Source organism: Mycteria americana, chromosome 2, assembly GCF_035582795.1.
Source record: "Mycteria americana isolate JAX WOST 10 ecotype Jacksonville Zoo and Gardens chromosome 2, USCA_MyAme_1.0, whole genome shotgun sequence".
Lineage (NCBI taxonomy): Eukaryota > Metazoa > Chordata > Aves > Ciconiiformes > Ciconiidae > Mycteria > Mycteria americana.
Window position 1 is genome coordinate 162,333,597 of NC_134366.1, and position 20,666 is coordinate 162,354,262.

General features: G+C 40.9%; 1 protein-coding gene across 5 annotated transcripts in view; it reads right to left on the bottom strand.

Moving 5' to 3' along the window:
• Window positions 1–201: 201 nt before the first annotated feature.
• Window positions 202–20,666, bottom strand: part of ZHX1 (zinc fingers and homeoboxes 1) — a 29,498-nt gene continuing 9,033 nt past the window's right edge. For 2 of the 5 annotated variants that reach the window (XM_075495217.1, XM_075495216.1), the window contains exon 3: window positions 8,999–12,353. In XM_075495217.1, the coding sequence (XP_075351332.1) occupies window positions 9,512–12,136 (2,625 nt within the window). In that variant the 5' untranslated portion in view covers window positions 12,137–12,353 and the 3' untranslated portion in view covers window positions 8,999–9,511. Of the gene's footprint in view, window positions 3,029–8,975; window positions 12,354–20,666 lie in introns of those variants that run through there. The other 3 variants (XM_075495219.1, XM_075495218.1, XM_075495220.1) reach the window with 3 other exon arrangements.

A 20,666-nucleotide genomic window follows, 5' to 3' on the forward strand; every position in this document is an offset into this window, starting at 1 on the left:
TTCCTATTTGGCTTTCATTTAGGAAAACTGAAAATCACTAAGAGGAGAATTACTGCCAACACTGACCTTTATTTTCACCCAAAGACACAAATCAACTAGGTGCGACACACACTTTCATTCCCTTTTTCCGTCTTTTCCTTCTTCTACCAAATAAATATTTTAAGGTAATGAACATCAGCTCAGCACTGAGCCTGTAAAGAAACACACATGGGAGAGGAATTAGTCACAATGCTAATAGTTCAACATTATAGCAGTAGAAACATATAAATATATTCAAAGGTTTCATTTTACAGTATTTGAAGTGCAACAAGTCATTTAACAACCAAAAGTGTTAGAAACCACCATCCAACAGACTGAAGACCACCACCAGCAGTATTTCAAAGCAACACCAAGCCCACAGGGAGCAATTTAACATCGTTCTAGAGGGGACTTCCTGGCGTAAAAAGAAAAATAAGGCAGTGCACAAAGTGGCTTGGTATTTTAAATTCTTAAAAATAGTAGTTGACAGTATTGTTATGAAAACAAACGGAAGATGGAAGGGGCTGGGAAGACAAGGCTGGGAGAGGGGAAACAACCCACAAGACCAGCTGGTCTCTTGTGAAAATATCGACTGAATTGCAGCATTTTGGAATCACTGATAACACTGTAAATAAAAAAGGTAACTTTAAAAAAAGGTGACTGTGTGCATAATCCAGGGCTTTTCATAACTCCCTCATTAGCTGACAGATTCTTGAATAAGCATTCTTTCTTTCTCCCCCCTCCCCCTTTTTTTCACTGAACCAAGTAAAACTATTTGGCCAAACACCAAGCTGTACTGACTATTAGTGCTCATCTCCAGGCCTGTGCATAGGTCACTACTTCAGCTAGGGATGTAATTTTTCAGGACTGACATAAGCTACAGCACGGGACCAATTCTGTTGCCTTAAACATCTTTTTCTCAGGTGGGGACAGGTCTGTAGGCACGATGCCGGGTCCCACAGGGAAGACCTGGTCTCGAGCCCCTCTGGTTGCAGCGCAACAGTTGCAGTAGACAGGTGTGATGAGTCACGCCGATGCAAGATGGTGGTACTGCCTCCGGTGGGGAGCTTCTGTGAGTGAGGGCAAGTCAGGCTCGCCGGAGAGATGCAGAGCTCAACAGAAAGTCCTGATCTCAGACCCTTCTTCTCTAAGGAAAAGGCACATGTTAAAAGCAGCACAAAGCGTGACATCCAACTGACAGGGACCTCAGCGGGGAGGTGGTTCCTACTTGCCCCTAGCCTTCCCACCCCAAATATTTTAAATGCGATAATAAAGAGCATCTGCCTTAATGAGAAAAAAAATCACGTGAACGTCCCTGGCCTGCTGACGCAGCAGAACAGTTCAGCAACAAGCAGCTGTATTGACTCGCACGTGAAGCTGACCTCACGCTGGCTGTTCAGCCAAGCCAAATTCAATGCATCTGAGGAATTAGTGAAATTCAGTTTTGTGTAACAGGAAAAAAGACATTTGAGAAGATCTGGTTTGTGACATTTTCATACAGACATGGTTCCTGGTTTCCAACCACCTTTTAAAACCACACATACTCAGTAAGGAGACATTTATTCCATTATTTCTGTTTTCAAATTTTTGGTACAAAGTTTATTTTTCAGAAGTTCCCACATGATCCTTTCTTCTACCAGCGCCTTTTAGGATTTTTCTATCTCTGATTTATTTTCCTTATCTGTTGAAGCAAAAGCAATAATTGCTACAGAAAGCAATAATGGCAATATTACAAATATTTTACAGCAGCATCCATTCGTCTCTTTGCCTCAAAAAAATAACAAAAATAAATCCAAAGACAAGATCCATACTGCCACAAAGGCTTAGGTTTGTAATATCCAGAAGTATGCTGCGTTCCCATATATGAGTTGTACAAGTCCAGCACAACTTTCCAAGTTTGTGCAGAGCCTGATAAATAAGACACAGAAATATCAGTTATGTTATACTGTTTCTAAGAACTTTTACTCTGTAAAATGTTTGGTCACTCAAAGCTATAAGCTTAATCACATATCAAAGAACACAGGCAATAAAGCCCATCTTACTAGAACATATAGTATTAGGCCAAACAAAATATAAGAGGACAAAATCTAGTGGTCACTGAAGCCTCTTCAAAAAAGGTCTAAAACAGAATGTTTCCATCATGTATCAGAATAAAAACGTACTGTATTAAAATTTGATTTTTTTTTTTTTTACAAGCTGTCTTTTAATCAGTCTTCTATTTACAGTGCAGAACTTCTGCCAACTGCAGTAGTTTTAACTTTGGCACAACACTAAGTTCCAATCCTTTTGAGTATTCAAGTCCTGTGTGTGTCCAAAAATTTTCTTGGTTTCACGAAAGATTAGGCCCATTCACAGTTAACCAGTTATCTTGAACTTTTTCAAGAATTGCTTCCCCTTCACCACATTGGGCAGCTACAAAGGAAAGACACTGTAAGCTATTGCATCATTCAAAAAACCTCTTCATTCTAAACAGTGACAGTATTGTTGCTTCCTTTAACATCACATCTACCAGACAGATCACACAGACAGCTACATACTGGACACCTTCTAAAAACCTTGCTGGTCGTTAGTGAATCGTCTTCCTCATACTTCGAATACATAACAACGCATTAACTTAATTTCATTTCACATGTCAAACAGGACATTTAAATATATTGCAATATATTATAGAAAATTGCAAAGCGCCATCATTTCTGTAAACGAGATCGACACCTGTTAACTCTCCTGTGCACATGAAGAGCAGTACCTAGTGCCACATTTTCTATACAATATAAAGCCTTCCCAGGTAGGGCAACTCATTTTAGTGCATTTCTGTACAGACTGTAAGCAATACATGCAGATAGCCAAATATGCAAAATTGGAAACACTTCTGTAAGCTGGAACTGGAGGCGGAGGGAACATTTTGAAATCGTAATGGAGCTCTTGTGGTTGATCATTTCGTATCACAGATGAAGACTTGAATCTTCTGTCATTCTAGCAGATTCTTTAGGGAAAGTTTCATGATAGGTATCTAGTATTGAATAAGCATAAGGGAATACTTTCATCAACTGGGACACAAATATTATGTGTCTTAACACATTCTAAGTTCTGCACAGTCCAATGTTCATACAGTAACCTTATCTCTAAAATACTTGAGAAACCCCAAATCATTTTTATGCCACAGTATTATAACCAAGAATCCGTTACTTTATCCACCACTGTAGTGCTACCTGCTCTAGAATAAAAGAAAAAAAAGAAAAAAAGAAAAAAATTAAAAAAGGCCTCACACTTCCCAACGAGCGTCAAGTTGGAAGCAGAGGTAAGTACCATTGCTAACCACAACACAAAGATCAGCGCTGCAATCCAGCCAGCACGCTCCCAGGCGAAGATCCATCTCACCTGATTTCAGATGTCTGTAGTCTCAGTGTCTGCCTGCAAGCCACGTGTAACAGTCAACAGAGTTTAGGGTGCAGTTCGTCTGACCAACTCCAGGCATGTAAGATGAGCAGGCTTGCATTCATTAGGTACACTAACTAGCTATGGTGTCCTGCTCAAATGCAGACATCAACATGCAATCAGACGAATCCCACCTTAATTTGTGAAAAGTGCTACGGGATCCTCAGTTACCACTCTACATTTTACAATGTTGTGTAAGTTGGTTTTGCAATGACTATCCACTGAAAAAGTGCAGATGCTCTTCACTGTAGAAGGAGAAAAACCCCCAAAAGCTCAGACCATTAAACTTGAAAATACTGGCTGTAACCCATCTATGCTTCAAAATCTTCCTTTTTAGAAGTGGGAAAACAATACAGAAATTTGAGCCATTGAGTGTGTATAAGTAGCTATCGAGGGGATTTTTCACTTTCTGTTACAACTTTCATTTAAAAATCTTTTCCTGCAGAATTTTAATACATCATCAAACCTCAACTAACTTGACCCAATAAGTTTGTGTCATGCTACTTGGTAAATCTACTTTTCCTAGGAGATCACAGGCTTGATGGAGAATACAGCTGTAACCCGGCACTGTTCAGTGCAGGGAACCGAGCTCTCTGCTAGCCCTTCCCATCCCTAATTTACACAATCATCCCAGGCATTATGAACAACTCTTAACAGTTTTACTGCTCTCTGATCATTGATACTATCTTTTTGTTACTACTGAAGGTAGGCAAAATTATTTTCCAAGAAGAAATAAATTAAATCAAAGAAAGTAGCTATATTTCATTGCACTCTGTTTTTGTGCATTCAGGTTAGGGCAGGGATATTTAATATTACAGAAGCTTAAAGATTATCTTCTCTCCTTGGGAGATAAGAATATAGACAGATATGGGACTTGGAGGACGCAAATCGATACTGTCATATTTACAGAAGCAAATACTGACATCCAGCCTGAATACACAGTACTCTGTTAAGTGCAAAAGGGAAAATGCTCCCCACCTTAAACTACAGCTTGGTTACTCAGCAGCCAGAGACTAGTTGTCAGAGTTACTGCTGTGCTCTCATTTCAGAGGAAAACGGAGGAGGAAGAGAGTGTCTGCATCTTTGGGCTTTCTGGCCTACGGGGACTGCATAAGGCCATGAATCACTTTGTATGGGCTCCAGAAATGCTTTCTCTGCTCTGTAGAGGAGAAGGGAGTGCATTTGCCTGCCTCAAGGGTTCCTTGGCGAGCAGGAATAAAATAGGCTTTTGCCCAAAGTCAGCAAATCATGCATTAGAAAAATTATTTCATGTCATGTTGCAAGAGTTTCCTTCCCAATAATCAAAGTTACAGCCAGACACCATATTGCATATAATGTCATGAAAAAGCAGTTTTTAAAATGGTACTGGACAAGGTTAAAAAAGGGAATGGCCTCATTTGCTATAGTGTATTAGAGATAATCCACTAAATTCTAATCATGAGGTACTAGATATCTTTCCTCTCCTTTGCTTTCAAAACAAAGCAGAGATTTCTGTGTGCTAAAAATGAGTGATTGCAATACTTTACTTGTTCTGTCAGAACAGCAAGAGTAAAACTTGTTTTGCTTATCGACTTCTAGATAAGTGAATTCTGCAGGGCAAGCAAAAGTCAAGAGCCTTCAAGCTTCTGCATTTTCCCTTCTTTCCACTGCTTACAAGCCAGCACTTTGTTAGTTCATTCAAACCTCCAGGGAGGAATAGGTCTGACTTTCTTTTTACAACAAACACTAACCTTGGGGTCATTAAGAGGTTGATACTGGGAAGACAGCACTGTTTAAGATGGAACCGTGCTCTTTCATTGTACTTAGAAGCAACAGCAAAACATGCCATGAAGCAGCACGATACAGTGACGCTGGATGCCTCACCCGGTTGTGACACTGCTTGCTTTCTTTTAGCCCTTCTCCTCCATTCTGGCACAGGATTATCTCTATTCTCTCTCTAGCTGAATTCCAGAGACAGCAGTAACTAGGATCATCAGATCAGGTACTCCTGGCAGAAACTGCAGATGAAAAGGAAAGCCCTATCTTAGCTCTAAAGGAACTGATGTTCACAGCTGAATTCTGAAACAGTGCTCCCAACGAAGACTGAGAACAAACCAGCTACCTAGAAGTAAGATCTGAGCAAGATCAAAGAGTTTCTTCATCTCCCTGTCAATGACAATCACTGAAGCCTGGCCCATAACTAGCTCAAACCTAAGAGGTGAAGCTCCACAGAAAACATACCACAGGCTCATCTACACACAGTTCTTCACCGAGCAGGGAAATCAACAAAACCCCACATGGACACTCACCCCAGGGTAGACATACTTTCCTGCCCCTTCCCTCCCCACTGTCAACATAGCTCAGTCCAAGTGGCTTCCAAAACACCTTGCAGCTGTGCGTAAGCTACAAGAGGGAGCCAGGCTGCAGGGGTGCACTGCTGATGAGCACAGCAATGCTCAGAGTCATCACAAATTAAGACATTTTCTGAGGTTCAGGAAGTTTCCTGTGTGTAACTGGTAGAATGAGAAGGCGCCACATCCCCTCCACCTGCCAGGCGATTTCTGTTTCTCTCAGGAGACTATATAGTGTGCCTTGGGCACCTAGGTAAGGAGCACAGCAGCCTAAGGTTAGATGAGATGAATCTAGGCTAAACCGCTGTTACCAGTAGCTTTGAGTTCCCACCAGCCATGACCACAATTCACAGATAAAACAGACCAGCATGCTGACAGCTCTTTCCAATGCCTCTCCTGTCAGCCCTGATGCGGGAGGCCTCCGGAAGGAGTTTCCCCTCTCTCCCAGTGTGCAGTGCAAATATACACATGCTGTAAACATGAAATAAACTGGTAATTAATGGACTCTGTTTGTTCAAAGAGAAATAACAGACAGATTATGAGCAATAATGAATGCATACAACTGCTGCCTTCAGGCTGAACCCACCCAGATTCTTCTCATCCTTGGCACAACTGAAAGGCTTACAATGTGCACGTAGCCCAAAGGAAATGTAGGTACTCTGCATCTCTCATTAGCTGACCCACAGCATGTGGTTTAATTTAAATTTTATATTCTGCAAAGAGTTGATGTTCCTCAACGGGCTGTAAATACTATTATAACCACTAGAATACATGGAACTGTAATATTTGCAGCAACTGAAAATCTGGCCCAGGATACATCAGCCACCATTTCTGACCATTTTACTGAAAGAAGACGTCCAATCCAACTATATTTAGTCTGATAAACAATGTATTTCCTCTTCCTGTGTTTTTCAGACCAGATGTGCTAAGGCCTACCATTGTAGCCGAGTGTTATTTAACAGAACACTGCCAAAATGGAAAATTTCCCAGTTTAATCATATAATTAACTTGGATCTTTTTTTTTTTCCCCATCTTTTAAAGAAGGTCAGATTTAATGCTAACCTAAATGCAGTCTCTGCTAACAAAAAAAGGAGATGTTTATTTGGACAGGTTGCTTGGGTGGGGTTTGGGTTTTTTTTTTTTTTTTTTGAAAGAAAATGAATTCTGGGTCAACCTTAAGGATTAAGGCAACTCCAGATTTTGCTTGCTAGAGGCATATTCCCAAGGATTTTAAGGATTTGCTTTAATATTTTTGGAAACTTAAAAATAGCATCTCTTTCCCTACTAGCTTTGTCCTTTCCCACTCAGCAAGCACTGATTTTTGACCCTGTAATCCCAGAGGAACTTGAAGCTAACGCGAGTCTTTCTTATATCTGCTGGCAATCTACAACAGCCTTATCCATACCATTACCAGCCAAACAAGAATACCTCCCAACCACATGTAGCAGTCAATGCTGAAAAGGCCAGATCCTGATCTCTCTTACACCACCTCATATCCAGAGATCCAGAGTCATAAGCACTCCAATGAAATATGCTGACAACACGGTTTTGCTTCTCCCCCACCCCAAAGTTAAACTGAGGGATCCTTGCTGAGTCCTCTCTAGCACTGCTGGCCAGTTTGTGCCTTACTGATTTGAGTCTTGGAAGCCAGGAAATACTTTCATCATCAAATTCGTGTCACACACCAAAAGCCACTGCCTTTTTCTTTCCAGCAATCTCAAACAGTCAGAAGAGCTCACCCTGGTAAATGGCTTTCACACAGAACATCCTCCTGCAACTCAGGCAGCCTGTTCAATCTGGGAGCAGAAGGGCAACTACAAGTGTCCAGAGACGAAGGTGAGTTAACAATATTTTTTTTGTCAGATGTTATTCCCTTCCTTGCTTTGACCTGGGTTTCACCCACAACCAGGTATGAAAAACATATCTAACAGACTCCTCTGCTTCAGAAAATCATGACTAAAAGGACTTTCTTGGTCTTTTGACAGTTATCACAGTGATAGAGTACACAAGAAAGAGTAATTCCAGATTAGGTTCTTGGAAATGTGGAAACATTAGGACACATTTTCTCTACACTAATCTGTCTCTCATTGGTCATCAGATGCAGAAGCCTATAGAGAAGATGCTGACAGATGTGCAAAAGGAGATTGCTAGTATCCTTTCCGTTACTGCCAATGTAAAAGCAGACAATGCTGGTGACAACAGCACCAATTCATCATCATCTTTTGACATCTAAATATAAAGTAACTTATCCCTAAAAAATGCACACCGACAGCAGCAAGAACACAAACTACTCTCCTTGGAGTACCAGTCCTCCAGGATGGCAGACATCTGCCTAAACTAACTTCCAAGAATTTGGCCCGTTGTTTTTAAGTTGGTAATTCAAATTCTACTATGATTTCAATGTCTTAAATGGCTTCCCCCCACCCCCCAGTTTTAAAGACACTTATTCAAGATGTAGGTGTTTCATATTAGATTAAACTATTTCTGGAGTTCAGTTCAGGTAGATCAAACCACCTCTAAAAATAAGTGCATTCAGCCAGCAGCCCTAAGAACAATAAGCATAGTGGCAAGCTCAATCCATTAGGATGAATTTAGGTTAAACTTGCACACAAATCATTCAACTGGGCTATCGCTGAAGAACAATTAAACACTAGCATGTTTATCATTCCTAAGCATCTAAAAGCCATATAACTCCATTTTGTTTGAGAATTAAACATCATGTCATTGCCACAACTTACTTGAAAACCTTTCTTACTGGTACCCGAAGACGCTTTTCGTCTCTGTATCTGTGTATTCTTACAAACCCCTAAGCAACTCTGAACAACTTTTAGGCAGTTTCCACCTCACGTTTACCTTAAAATTCAGTGTAAAATTTCAAGAAATTATTCTTTTTAGCTAGAAATATACACACTTTTCTTACCATTTCCAACAAAGGAAAGAATGCACAAGCTAAAAATGAATGTTACTATCAACTGCGTCAAGTCTGTCAGGCATTTAAATTAAATTGATGTAGGATACACTGATTAAATGCAACGAAAAGCATCTTCTAGCATTTCAGTTAGCATCTCATTCAGTTAGCTTGGAATTATCAACAAGGAACATTTCAGCACAAGTTCTGTAAACCCAAAACACTCTGAAGATACGCAAAAGGTGCCAATATCACCTCATTTTCTTAAACCAAGCAATCCTCACCCCTAGGTTCATTGATTCCTTTGTCACACTTTTCCCCTCCTCTTTTGTTTTGAACTCTTTCCTTAAGGAATAAACCCAGGCCTCGAAACCTTTCAGGTGAAGCGATGTTTGCAAAAAGACATCTTAGGTTTTTGTATTTTCCTCCTTCATGAGCAGGCAATGTTCTCCTACATCAACGAAAAAATGTGTCTGTGTTTTTTTGGAATTAAACAACATAAGGCAATTAAATATTGAGAAGCAGTCATGTGAATGATGAACATGAACCTTCCTATCAGTAATGTGGAAGAGGAGGAGCTGAACTGGATCTGATTTATAACCCTATGTCCTAGGCTAGGCCTGAGGATGTCCATCTCTTGTAGCAAGGAAGCAAATAGTTGTTGCCTGCACAGGTAGCATCTTGCCCATGTTCTTTTAGGTGGAAGGAAGATGCTAAGCAGGTGCTTGCTAAACTGAAGGCCATGAAAAATCATTTGGCTCTTCACCATAACATCCAACCTAATTCATAGGTTTTTGGCCCCCAAATCCCAAATTGCACGTCAATCTGATTTTGAAAGTTTACGCTTAACATGTCGGGGGGGTTCCCAGGTATCACTATCATCTGTTTCTTCCTCATCTTCCTGATCTTCCAGCATTTCGTCTTCCTCCTCATTCTCATCAAACAGCTCTATTCCAAGTTCTAATCTTCTTTGCCTTTCTGCAAACCACTCTCTGACCTGCTCGTATCCCATGTGAGATTTGGCTACCAGTTCATCAAGGTCTTGCTCATTAAGGAATTTGTGCTTCATATAGTAGTCCTTCAGGATTGCTGTTCCAGTTTTGAATTTTATGACAGACACACCTCTGTCCCAGCAATTTAACCGCTTGCTTCCCCGAGGCCTCCCCCGAGGCCTCCCTCTCCCCCTCCCCTTTGGTCTTCCTCTCCCTCTCTTCCTTGCAAAGCCTTGACCATTCAGACTGTTTGCATTGGCGCTCTGGTAATAGTAATACCATTTCAATCCACCATTTTTCCAGGCATAGCGAGTATCTCCAAACCAGCTCACAATTTCTGATCTTGGGAGCCCAGTTTCTTCTGCCAGCTTATTGTATTCTTGTGGAGATGGCCACTGAGTACGGACAAAGGAACTTTTAAGCATGTGCAACTGCTCTGGTGATTTTTTGCCTATTTTGCTTGAAGTGGAACACCCTGATTTTGCTCCTGCTGCTCCATCTCCCACAGATGTTTCTCCAGCCTCTTCTTTTGAGCTGCCAGCATTGCTCTCATTCAAGTCAGCTCCCTCTTCCTTTAAGACATTTGATTTCCTTCTTTCTGTAAACCAAGCATCAATCTCTCTCCTGGTCAGTTTGGTTTGGGCTCTTAACCTATTCATCTCTTCATCAGAAAGGACAGGGTTATTAAGAAAACTTGCTTGGAGGACTTGAAGCTGTTCAGCAGTCTTCTCTTTGAATTTCTGTGGGGTGAAATCAGGAAAAGTGCTCCACGATGACTTGCTCTGTGGAGTGACTCCCGTTGGGGACTCATTCATTTCATCGCTTGAATCAATAACAATGGTGGCACATGAATCACTGTTGAGATGAATCCCATGATTATTCTTTGAGTTTCTCTGATTGTAGCGTGTATCGCTGAACCACTTTTTGATCTCTCCTTTAGTCAGGCCTGTTATTTTCATAAGTCTAACAATTTCTGAATCTTGAGGAAACTGATTTTTAAGGTAGCTGACTTTCAATTCTGCCAGTTGTTCCTTAGTTTTTTTTGCTCGGATGCCAAAGGAGTCAGGATTCATCAGCGTGGATTCATTTTTGATAGGCTGAGGGGCTGGAACGGCAGCTACTTGTTTGGTTTCTGCAATAGGCTGAGCAGTGTGAATCTGACTCTTCTGTAACTGTGTTTGGTTTGGGACTCCCGCTACAGTCAAAGCTATTGGGGCTGTTACTGGTAGCGTATTTGCACCTGCAACTTGAGTGAGAACAAGTCCTGGCTGACCAACTATTTGGCATGTCTGTAAAATTGAAGGTAAACCATTGCTAGCGGCAGAAATGTGTGCTGGAATAACGGTAATTGTCTGTGGCACAGTATGCACCGTGCCATTAAATTGTTTCCTCCTTGCTTCCTCCACTTCCTCCGGCGTCCAGCTCACACCGTGTTTCAGACGCTGGGCAGAAAACCATATTTTAATCTGTTCCTCTGTGTACTTAGCTTGAGTGGAAAGAACAGTGATTTCCGACATGGTTGGATATGGGAATTTGTTGTAGGTGTTAAGCAAAAGAGGATTGTTATCCAAAGCAGTATTATAGGCTGGAATGCTATTTACAGGTATTAGGACTTTCGGAATCAGGTTTGAGTTCTGTGGAGCTGTAACAGCTGTTATAACTTGTGCCACCCCAGGCTGAAGCACTGGTGCTGGAGTCACTACTGCACTAGCCACATCTGCTGCACTGCAAACAACTGAATGGCTCGCTTTTGACTCGGAAACTGCTGGTGGTGGGTTTTCTACTACTTCTTCAGAGTTTGGCTCATTTTCAGTTCCCTTTTCTTCACCAGGAATGTCTTCAACTACATTGTGGAAAACAGCGATACGTTTAGTCTCAGTTTTGTTTTTCATCATTTTCATAATAGGAGTTTTGCTAATTGAGATCCCTGATGAGGGGACCTCAGAAGAGTCGGCCTGTTCAGCGTTTTCTTCTCTAACAAAACTCCCATCAAAAGTGAGATCGTTTACTGTTTGTTCAAAGATTGTCTGATTATTACGTTTCACCATGGTCAATTTAAAATTCTCCTCTCCAGGGTGGTACTTCAAATTATGTTCTGAGAGAGCATCATATCTTTTGGTAAGGAAATTGCATTCTACACAAACATAGGATGAATTTAATACCACGTTCGGATGTTCTGAATCCACATGAAAAGTAAACATATTGAGATCTGGAGTTTGAAAAGTACAGTATTTACACTCGTAACCACCTTCTACTTTATTTGTATTTTTCTGATTGTCTGAATCCACATACTCATGAACATCCTCATCACTTGTTACGCTCTCTGCTGTAGGGTTATCTGCTGGCGTGAGTACAGGTGGTCCTTCCTCCAAGTCTGATACCATTTCTAGATCCGGATCCTGCTCGTTGGCTAAGACCATGCACGGTGTTGTTGATTTTCGTTTACTTGCCATGCCTGTTATGTGAAAATGATACTGACTGGTCAGATACAGACTTAGCTTCAAGCTCTTCTTGATTAATAATAATGGCTTTCGGTACTTCAAGTCAGTTCTTGTAAAGTCTCAACATTTATCCCATTAGCAGCTTTTCTTTTGTAGTGCAATCAGATTAAAAATAGATAGTTGAGGATGAAATGTTGAGACACACTGTTTTAAAGTCCACATCCACCACCTGTAGCAAAGAAGAAACAGTGTAATTAGTTCAGTTTAAAGAGTAACTTCTATTCTGCTACATATTTTGGCTTAAGGTAATTTAGCCCTTTGGGGTTCAATCTGCCACTGTTCATTCCCTGAAACCAGCAGGCCCATTCCAAAAAGACATACTCGAAACTAAGCTAAGAAAGGCAAAATCCAATCCACTTATTACAGGCTGAAATTTCTTTTAGTTCATGTCAATGCAGTGAAAGGCGTAAAGCAGATGATGGTGCAAAACATCTAACTTTCTGACTGTTTCCCTTTCTTCAGAAGCCTTTTTCTTGGCACAATGTTGAGGTCAGTTGTCCTACATAATTTTTGCAGTCTGGCCTTTGGACTGCTTTGCCTATGCTATGACAACTTCTCTCGACGGCCCTGTGAGCTCAAGTCCTTCCTATCACAAACTCAACATCTCCACTACTGACTCTTGTCATGTCTTTCATGTCAGAGGTTGTGAAGGGTCCCAGAAAAGGCAGGTTTAAAGTGTTTTTCTATTGCATTATACATGTGAGCATGAGCATGAGCATGTGCATATGCAGGGCCTTTCTCCCAAGTCTGAAAACAGGCAAAACAATGCCTTTTTAAGGCACTTTGACAGACAAAAGATGACTATCCTTTCTTCCTAGCTCCCTAAATGTCATTCTCCAATTGAAGACCAATCCCAAACCAATAAAAGTTGATTGCTAGCACATGGCAATTAACTAAAATCTGTTTTCATGCCTCTATGCATTAACAGGGACATGATTGATTGTGTGAACTGTACCAGAGAGAAAAAGCATTAAAGACTAATATAGCAAGCAGAAGCCAAACAAAATGATATATTTTATGTTCAGAATTCCTTGTCCATTTCTAAGAAAAACTAAAGTACCACTAAATAAATTTGAGGCCTACAGAAATTCAGAGAATAAATATAATCTTAAATAGCATCCACTGGAGTGAGTTTTATCCCACAGGGACAACTAGTCTGCTGGAAATGATGCACAAACTTCTGCAGAGGGTTATAAACTCTGTAATAGTTTTCTTCTTGAAATAAAATCAGACACTGATTTCTCATACCAGAAATCCCATAGCTACATGAATTTTTAGACAGTGGAACATCAGCTACTTCCCAAAGTGGGGGCATGCTCAACTTCAAGGGGAATACTCAGTAGCTGTTTCAGAAGGTTTAGAAAGGCAACAGCATGTAACAGGTTAAAAACAGAAGGCCAGCTTTGTTCACGACAAAGTCTTAAAGGAAAAATAACAGTGTAAAAGGAAAAAAGGCAGTTACAAGAAATGAGAAGGGGAAAAGAAATACTATTTTTCACCGTACGATAACACGATTCTTTCTTTTTGATTATGGGAGGGCAGAGGCTGTGGATAGGAAGGATGATAAATAATTCTTAGCTTCGCATTTTTTCTTTTGGCAAAAGACAAAAGTGTGCATCCATAGCTGCCACCCAGTGCTGCTCGATAAGCTCTGTTTTTGAAACTGTGTGCCTCACCTCACTTTTTCATAAAAATCCTCCCCAAATGTTTTTAACAGTCACCCTCTTGCACTACTTCTGTGCCTACATCCAAAGTGCACAGCCTGACACGATAGGCTTTTTATGCCAAGGATACGGTTACACGACATTGAGGACACTGACAATGCTCAATAAATCTTGGGTAATCATCATTCCAAGATGACAATTATTTAATAGTACTGGAGTTGAAAGATATGCGTCTTCCACAAGTTAATGCTGGCAGCCTGTAAAACTGCACAGAAGTGTAAAAGATATTTATTTTAATGTATATACAAAGTATGTATTGCAGGCCATCTCATTTATCTTTGCAGTGAGAGAACCATGAAGCAAAGCTAAATGGATCCATTTGTCTCAGTGTCCTGAGGGACGAGAGGTAGAGCATTATTAACTGTACTGCTTCTCTGTGGGGCTAGAGGGCTCTTGACAAAAGAAAGACAACTGCCAAGACTCAGTGTTGAGCAATGCTCTTGGGGAAGAGCTGGGTGGTATTACCTAATCTTTCTGCGATCTTGAGTAAAATTTCAGAAATGCCAGAAATGCCCGTTTCCAAAAGCTACTTAACAGCTAGTTTTGCTGACTGAAGTTCCAGTTTGAAAAGTGACTGCGGTACCCTGCAGTGCCTCATCCCTAGTGCAGCACGTAGGATCTATACGCAGGGCAGCCTGAGTGAACTTAAGGGCTCACTGAGAGTCCCATTCTGGGATGGCACAGAGTGCAAGTGAAAGCAACATTTGACCTGACATGCGGTGTTGAAGCATGCTCGAGATAAGGCTGGAGATAATGAATAAAATGGGAAACCTGTCCAACGAATCAGTAAGTGTTTTTCTCCAGTCCCCTCATTTACCCAATAGCGTTCACGGTGCCTGTAAGCCTACAGGTCCATGTGCAATTGCATCACCTGCAGCCTTTTAGCTAAATCTCTGTACCACATCTGTTTGCTGTGGTTCAGTTTTGCTCACGGTACACGGGCAGATTATCCTATCCCTCCACTGTTTACCAACTGAGCAACACGTTTCTTTGATGCAAGCAGGTCTCAGAAAAAGAAAGATGCATCTCTGCTCTTCTGACTACAGGAAGCAAGATTTTTTTTTTTTTTTAAAGGATGTTGTGATTTCAAAACCCTGTTTAATTCAGGGCTACGAAGAGCTATGACAGCATTCACTAAAATCTCAACAAAGCGAGATGCTTGCAACTCTTCCCAGCCTTCTTTCCTCTACAGACTTTACAGAAACCTCTGTTCCCTTCTCCTTGGTGCTAACAGGATTATTCCATCTGTAGTACCCTGCTTGACATGTTCTCTCAGTTTACCCAGGGATTATGAAAACTCACACTCGAGTAGTTTATCAAACCAATTATGCATCACCTTGGTACTTCAGTTCCTCTAAAACACCTCTCCTGTACTGCTTACAGGAATGCCATGTGGGACCTTGCTGTTTATCTTGACTTCAGTAAGGTCTGCAACATCCTGTTCCAGTAGGCCAGTTACTCCAGCAAAACATGAAATCAGATTGGCTTGGCATAGTCTGGTTTTGACAAATCCACCTTTTTAAGAACCTTGTTACAATTCTCTAGGTTCTTACAGACTGATTTTTAGTAAATTCTTCCTGTATCATCCTGGGAATGAAGATCCTGTTAACCGATCTGTGATTCCCTGCGTGCTCTCCTCCTCTGCTCACGCCTCTCCCTCCTTTAAGACTAGGTACTCTGCCTGTCTCAAGTCTGCCAAGACCTCCCCCTGTCCTCCCTGAATTCCTGAAGATCATCACTAGTGGTTCAGAGATTGCTTTGGCTTGTCCTTTACATACTTTAGGGTCAAATACATGACTTAATATTGTTTAAGATTTTCTATTTTTAACTGGACAGTATTTTTATCCGGACAGTATTTTTATCCCTCACTGTTAATACTGACATTATATTGTGCAGTTTGGTTTGTAATGAAATATTCCAGGTGTTTGCTTTATGTCAAAAGCAGTATTTTTCAATGAAAGAATGTGGAGAAAAACTTTCAATTAGTTGCACTCTTAATCTCTCACGACATTCGTCACTGCAATCCCCTCCTGTAATTTTACCTCAGATTTTCATACAATTGACATTCCTAGAAAAATGAGCCCATGAAACAGACATTGTTCCAGGAACATAAAAAAGTAAGTGCAGGCATACTTTTTGGAAGGTCCAGGATCTCATATTTTATCCTCGAGCAGGTAATTGCTCAGGACACTGCTCTTCAGAAACAGACCATAAACAGTTAATAATCCCAATTCATTACTAATTATATTAACACAGATTTATTCCAGAGTGGAATTCAACATTTAAAGTTGTCTCTATAGCAGATTTGGATAAAGATTTATATAAATATTCTCTAAATGCTGGCAGAAACCTTGAAGACAAAGGGTTGACAGCAGAAGACACATGTAAAAGAACCTGTTTCTAGCACGTATTTTTTACCCACCTCTTCCTTCCCTCCCTCAAACAGGAATAGCTGATGCAGCAAGAAAATAAATGACAAAAAGTGTTCACTGTGTGTTCAGGTTGTATGCTTTACGAAAACGCATTTCTCCCTGCTTGCTGTATGACACTTCCATCCCGCATGCAAGAAAAGTGTGCCAACAAAAAATCCAAACCCAAATACTGTGCTTTTAAGAATATGCACAAACAGGGTGGCTCAGAAGATGAAGCAACAGACAGTTTCTGTTTCTTCTAACTTTTAAAATCACCTAGATTACAAATTGCCTACGATCTCTCTCAACACAGAAAACATTGTTTTCTCTTCTCCTTATAGCTTCTGATTAATCCATGACAATATGCAATTGTTGATCCTTTGTTTAGCCTCTGTCTAACTATTACCATTTATTCAAAGTAGATGTATCCATGTCAAAAACTATTCTGCACAGAGCTCAGTATAGGCTAATCTGCTCTGATCTGTGCTGCCTCTCAACAAGAAGGGTGAAGGACTTTGTTTTATAGTGTTGTTTTCTTCAGTTGTTCATTATCTGTAAAGTTCAGAGGGCATTACTCTTATGACTCCAAAATAAAGCCAAATCTCTGTCTAAACCCTGCAACATTCTCAATTGATTACCATTTTAAAATGAGGTCTGGTTCTAATTCAACATGGGAGTGAAACTTGTCAAACTGACTTCAGCAGGACTTCACGTGTGCTACAGAGGTAAGGTTGCTGCATTACAATTTGTAATGAGGGAGGCACGTACCAAAAGCTACTGTACTGCCTGCCCACACACAGCTTCAGGGTATGCCAAAGCCAGACCTGTTGCTGGAGCACTGGGAAGCCGACACAAAGCCCAGCCTGTGCAGCCTGCCACAGGACATGCAACTAGACTTTCTCGGTTACCTCCTACCCCCACTGGTTTAATGGGTTACGAGCAGGTTCCATCAAAGTAAACTTCAGAACTTCAGGCCAGAAGTGACCACTAAATGACCTAGATTATCTTTCTCTATTGCAAAATATCCCCCAGGTACCTTGACAGTGAGCACAGTAACTTGTGCCACTGCTTTTGACACATGAAGCCATAACCAGTTTTTATATCTGATCATATAGAAGCCACTGATCAAACGTGACAAGTACTTAACAATCACGGGTGCACTGGCGAAGAAGTACCTTTAATATATATGGTGCGTGTCTCTGCTCCTCAGTCACATAAGCGTGTACTTTCTATGTGATCTGGTCACCTTGGCAGCTAAACCTCACAGACAGGTCTTTTTTTTTTTTTTTTGACCTCTGAAGTGTTCAATTCAAATTGTAAGCACTCAGTACTTTTCACATCAGACATCTCTGCATGAGTATTCTTGAAAGTGAGTGTCTGACTTATGTAAATGCTTATCACACCCAATAAAATGGCAGCAGAGTTAGGGATACTTTTTTTGCATAGTTACAGCTCTGTTTAGTTTTGCTTGCTGTGCTGCTACATAGAAAACGGAAAGGAGGAAGAAATAAATTATTGACCCGAAAAGATTTCTAAATGTGTTTTGGGTTGAATAAACATTTAATTCAACCCCCAAAATGTTTCATATTGGCTTTTAAAAAAACAGAACAGTAAAAACCAATTAATTTTAAAAATTGTTTATCAAAAGTTTCTCCTTAAAACATCAAAACAAAAGGTTTTATTCTCCCGGGATTTCCTTCTTTAAAATGAAACAATCTGGCACAGACATGATTTCACAAACTGTTCCTTTTGACTTGAATCTGCATTTTTTTTCCCAGACAAAAAAATTCTAGAGACCTTCGTTTTCCCAGGCCCTAGCCTAGTGCTGGAAGTACAAGACTGTCCTTTCACTTCCCGGAGTTTGTGTCCCCAGACACCTTTCAACTTCTTCAGAGACCAAAGCAGCAGTCCTACAGATGGTCTCCTTTGCTAGATAGCCCGACTCATTCTCTAATCATCCCTCGTGCTATACAGGAACCCCCGCGCTTTTAAAGGTGACACAGCTCAGCACAGATTGTCTCCCTCTCCTCTCCCCCTCCTCCACTGACTGCAACTAACCATACGTGCCCTCGTCACACTGGAAACCAGATTTCAAATCGGCTGCTATCTGCTTTCATTAATATTTGCCTGTCACCGTAGCAAAATGGTATCTTCCCAACAGCAATTAGTCTTGGGAGTTCTCTACGCTTAAACAAGTGGGACTAGGTCTCAGGGCTTACCAGCTCCCAGTGCTTTTATACCTCCTGCTAGGCCAGTGGCATTTGCAGGAGCAAAAGAAGCAGCAGCAGCTGAAGGACTACATTGATACATGCTAATACAATAACCTAGATAGGAGGAGGAGAATCCATTTAATACAGGTGGTTTAAAGCAGCCTGCAAGTGTGCATGACAGGCATAAAAGCATGATCAAGAGCAGGTAACAAAACATCCTGAAAATTCTACCTTGGATACAAAAAGGTGGTGATACATTATGACTCATAATTCTGCCAATTTTTTTTTTTTTTAAACAGCAGAACGCATTTCTCAGACCTCAAGGCTAGATCCTTGCCAAATTTCAAGCTCCTATGTCAAATCCCTGAGGCACAGAGCTGCTCAGAAAAAGAAAGATAATACGGTTTTTACACTGAGATTACCTCTCTTCCCCTCCTTGCTTCCCTCCTCACTCTGTTAATTTTGCTCTGGGACCAGCTGAATGTTTCCCCAAAACTCAGTGGATAAAGAACAAAATCAGCCTCCAAATAGAAACAATGTGTGAGAAATTCTCATTTCAACGATCATAAGAAACTGAAAACAAGGACTTACAATGGACTCACCAGGTGACACTAATAGGTACTGCTACATGCTCCACATGTACACACAGACTTGCGTACCCCAGGATACAGACCCATAACTGAAGTAACTTGTAAAGGATCCTAAAATACTTGAAATAAATGTATAAACCCAGTGTTTGTATAAGCCAGTGGTTTATGAATGAGGAAAAAGCAAGGACGTGGAGCATCACTTGAAAAGCAAAAAAAAATTACCTTCTATTGCAGGGACCTAGGTTAGCCCATGTCAGGGTGAAGACTTTAAAGCGCATGACCAAGGCTGCAACTACTCTTTAGAGCCTCGTCCACCACTTAGGCCACCATGGGCTTTTGCTCACATATACTTCCTCAGAACCTCTTCTGCATGCCCTGGACCCACCTGCTTCCCACCCGATGCGCTCCTTAAAGCCTCCTCCAGCCTCTTAGGTCTGCTACCACTTTGTGAGAAGGTCAAGGAGCGCAGAGTGCGTAAGTCTTATTTTCTTTGCCACATGATTTGCTTCTCCACTTAGGACGTAAAAAATGTGACTCTGGAGCTGATATTTTGGAAGGTTTTTTAAATGTGGCTCCAGAGTGCTTCCAGTGTCATATAACAGCTTTACAATTGTAAACTGAATCACATAAATTAAGGACAGACAAAACCAAGAATTCACCTCATCCCTGCTGACAGACTCCTCCATACTGGAGAGATGCAGAAAAATTTTGTGTTCATGCTTGCAAGCACAGCTGATCTTACAGAAGTTCTTCAGGATGTTACCTATCCTCTGACCTGATCCAACCAACACTGGTCACGCAGCAGCACTTTCACAACACAAATACAACACTTAAGTTTCCCTCTCCATATTCAGGGTACTTGGTCACTACCATTAAGTGCAAGTATTCCCAGTGCAGCACCAAATTACTGCCAGGACCAGCGTGAGACTGTCAAGCCAGCTCAGGTTTACCTGCCTCTCACTGCAACACCAACATACTCTTGGTCTGCTACAGATGAACATCACTTTAGGGGCATGGTGATGGTGAAGTAACAGCATCTCAGTGCTGGCGAGGAACTGTAATCAGTTGTTTGGAGAGGTTGTGGAGATCTGCTGGGAACTTTTAAGGAATTTCCATCCTTGAAAGTTTTCAAAACTTGGCAAGACTCTGAACAACCCTATCTATCTTCACAGTTACTTTTGCTTTGAGCAGGAGGCTGGACTAGATGATCTCCAGAAGTCCCTTCTATTCGAATTTTTTTCCCCAGGATTTTGGGATGTTGCAGCTTAAAACTAAAACTGACTACCCAGTTTCACTTTTTGTCTCTCATGTACTAGTATAATGGTGGAAAATTAGCACAACAGGATTTAAGTGGAAAGTATGTAGTTAACTAAAACGCTGTGCTTAAAATGAATAGCTGTGGGGCTGCTTTCTTCTTTTTTGCATTAGATTTAAACACCATCAAAAAATCGGATTAGTTTTGTTTTAAAATATGTAGGTAGTTTAAAGCTGCATAAATATCCTAGCGTCAAAATCATACTCTCGCTGATTTAAATGAGAATGGGCAA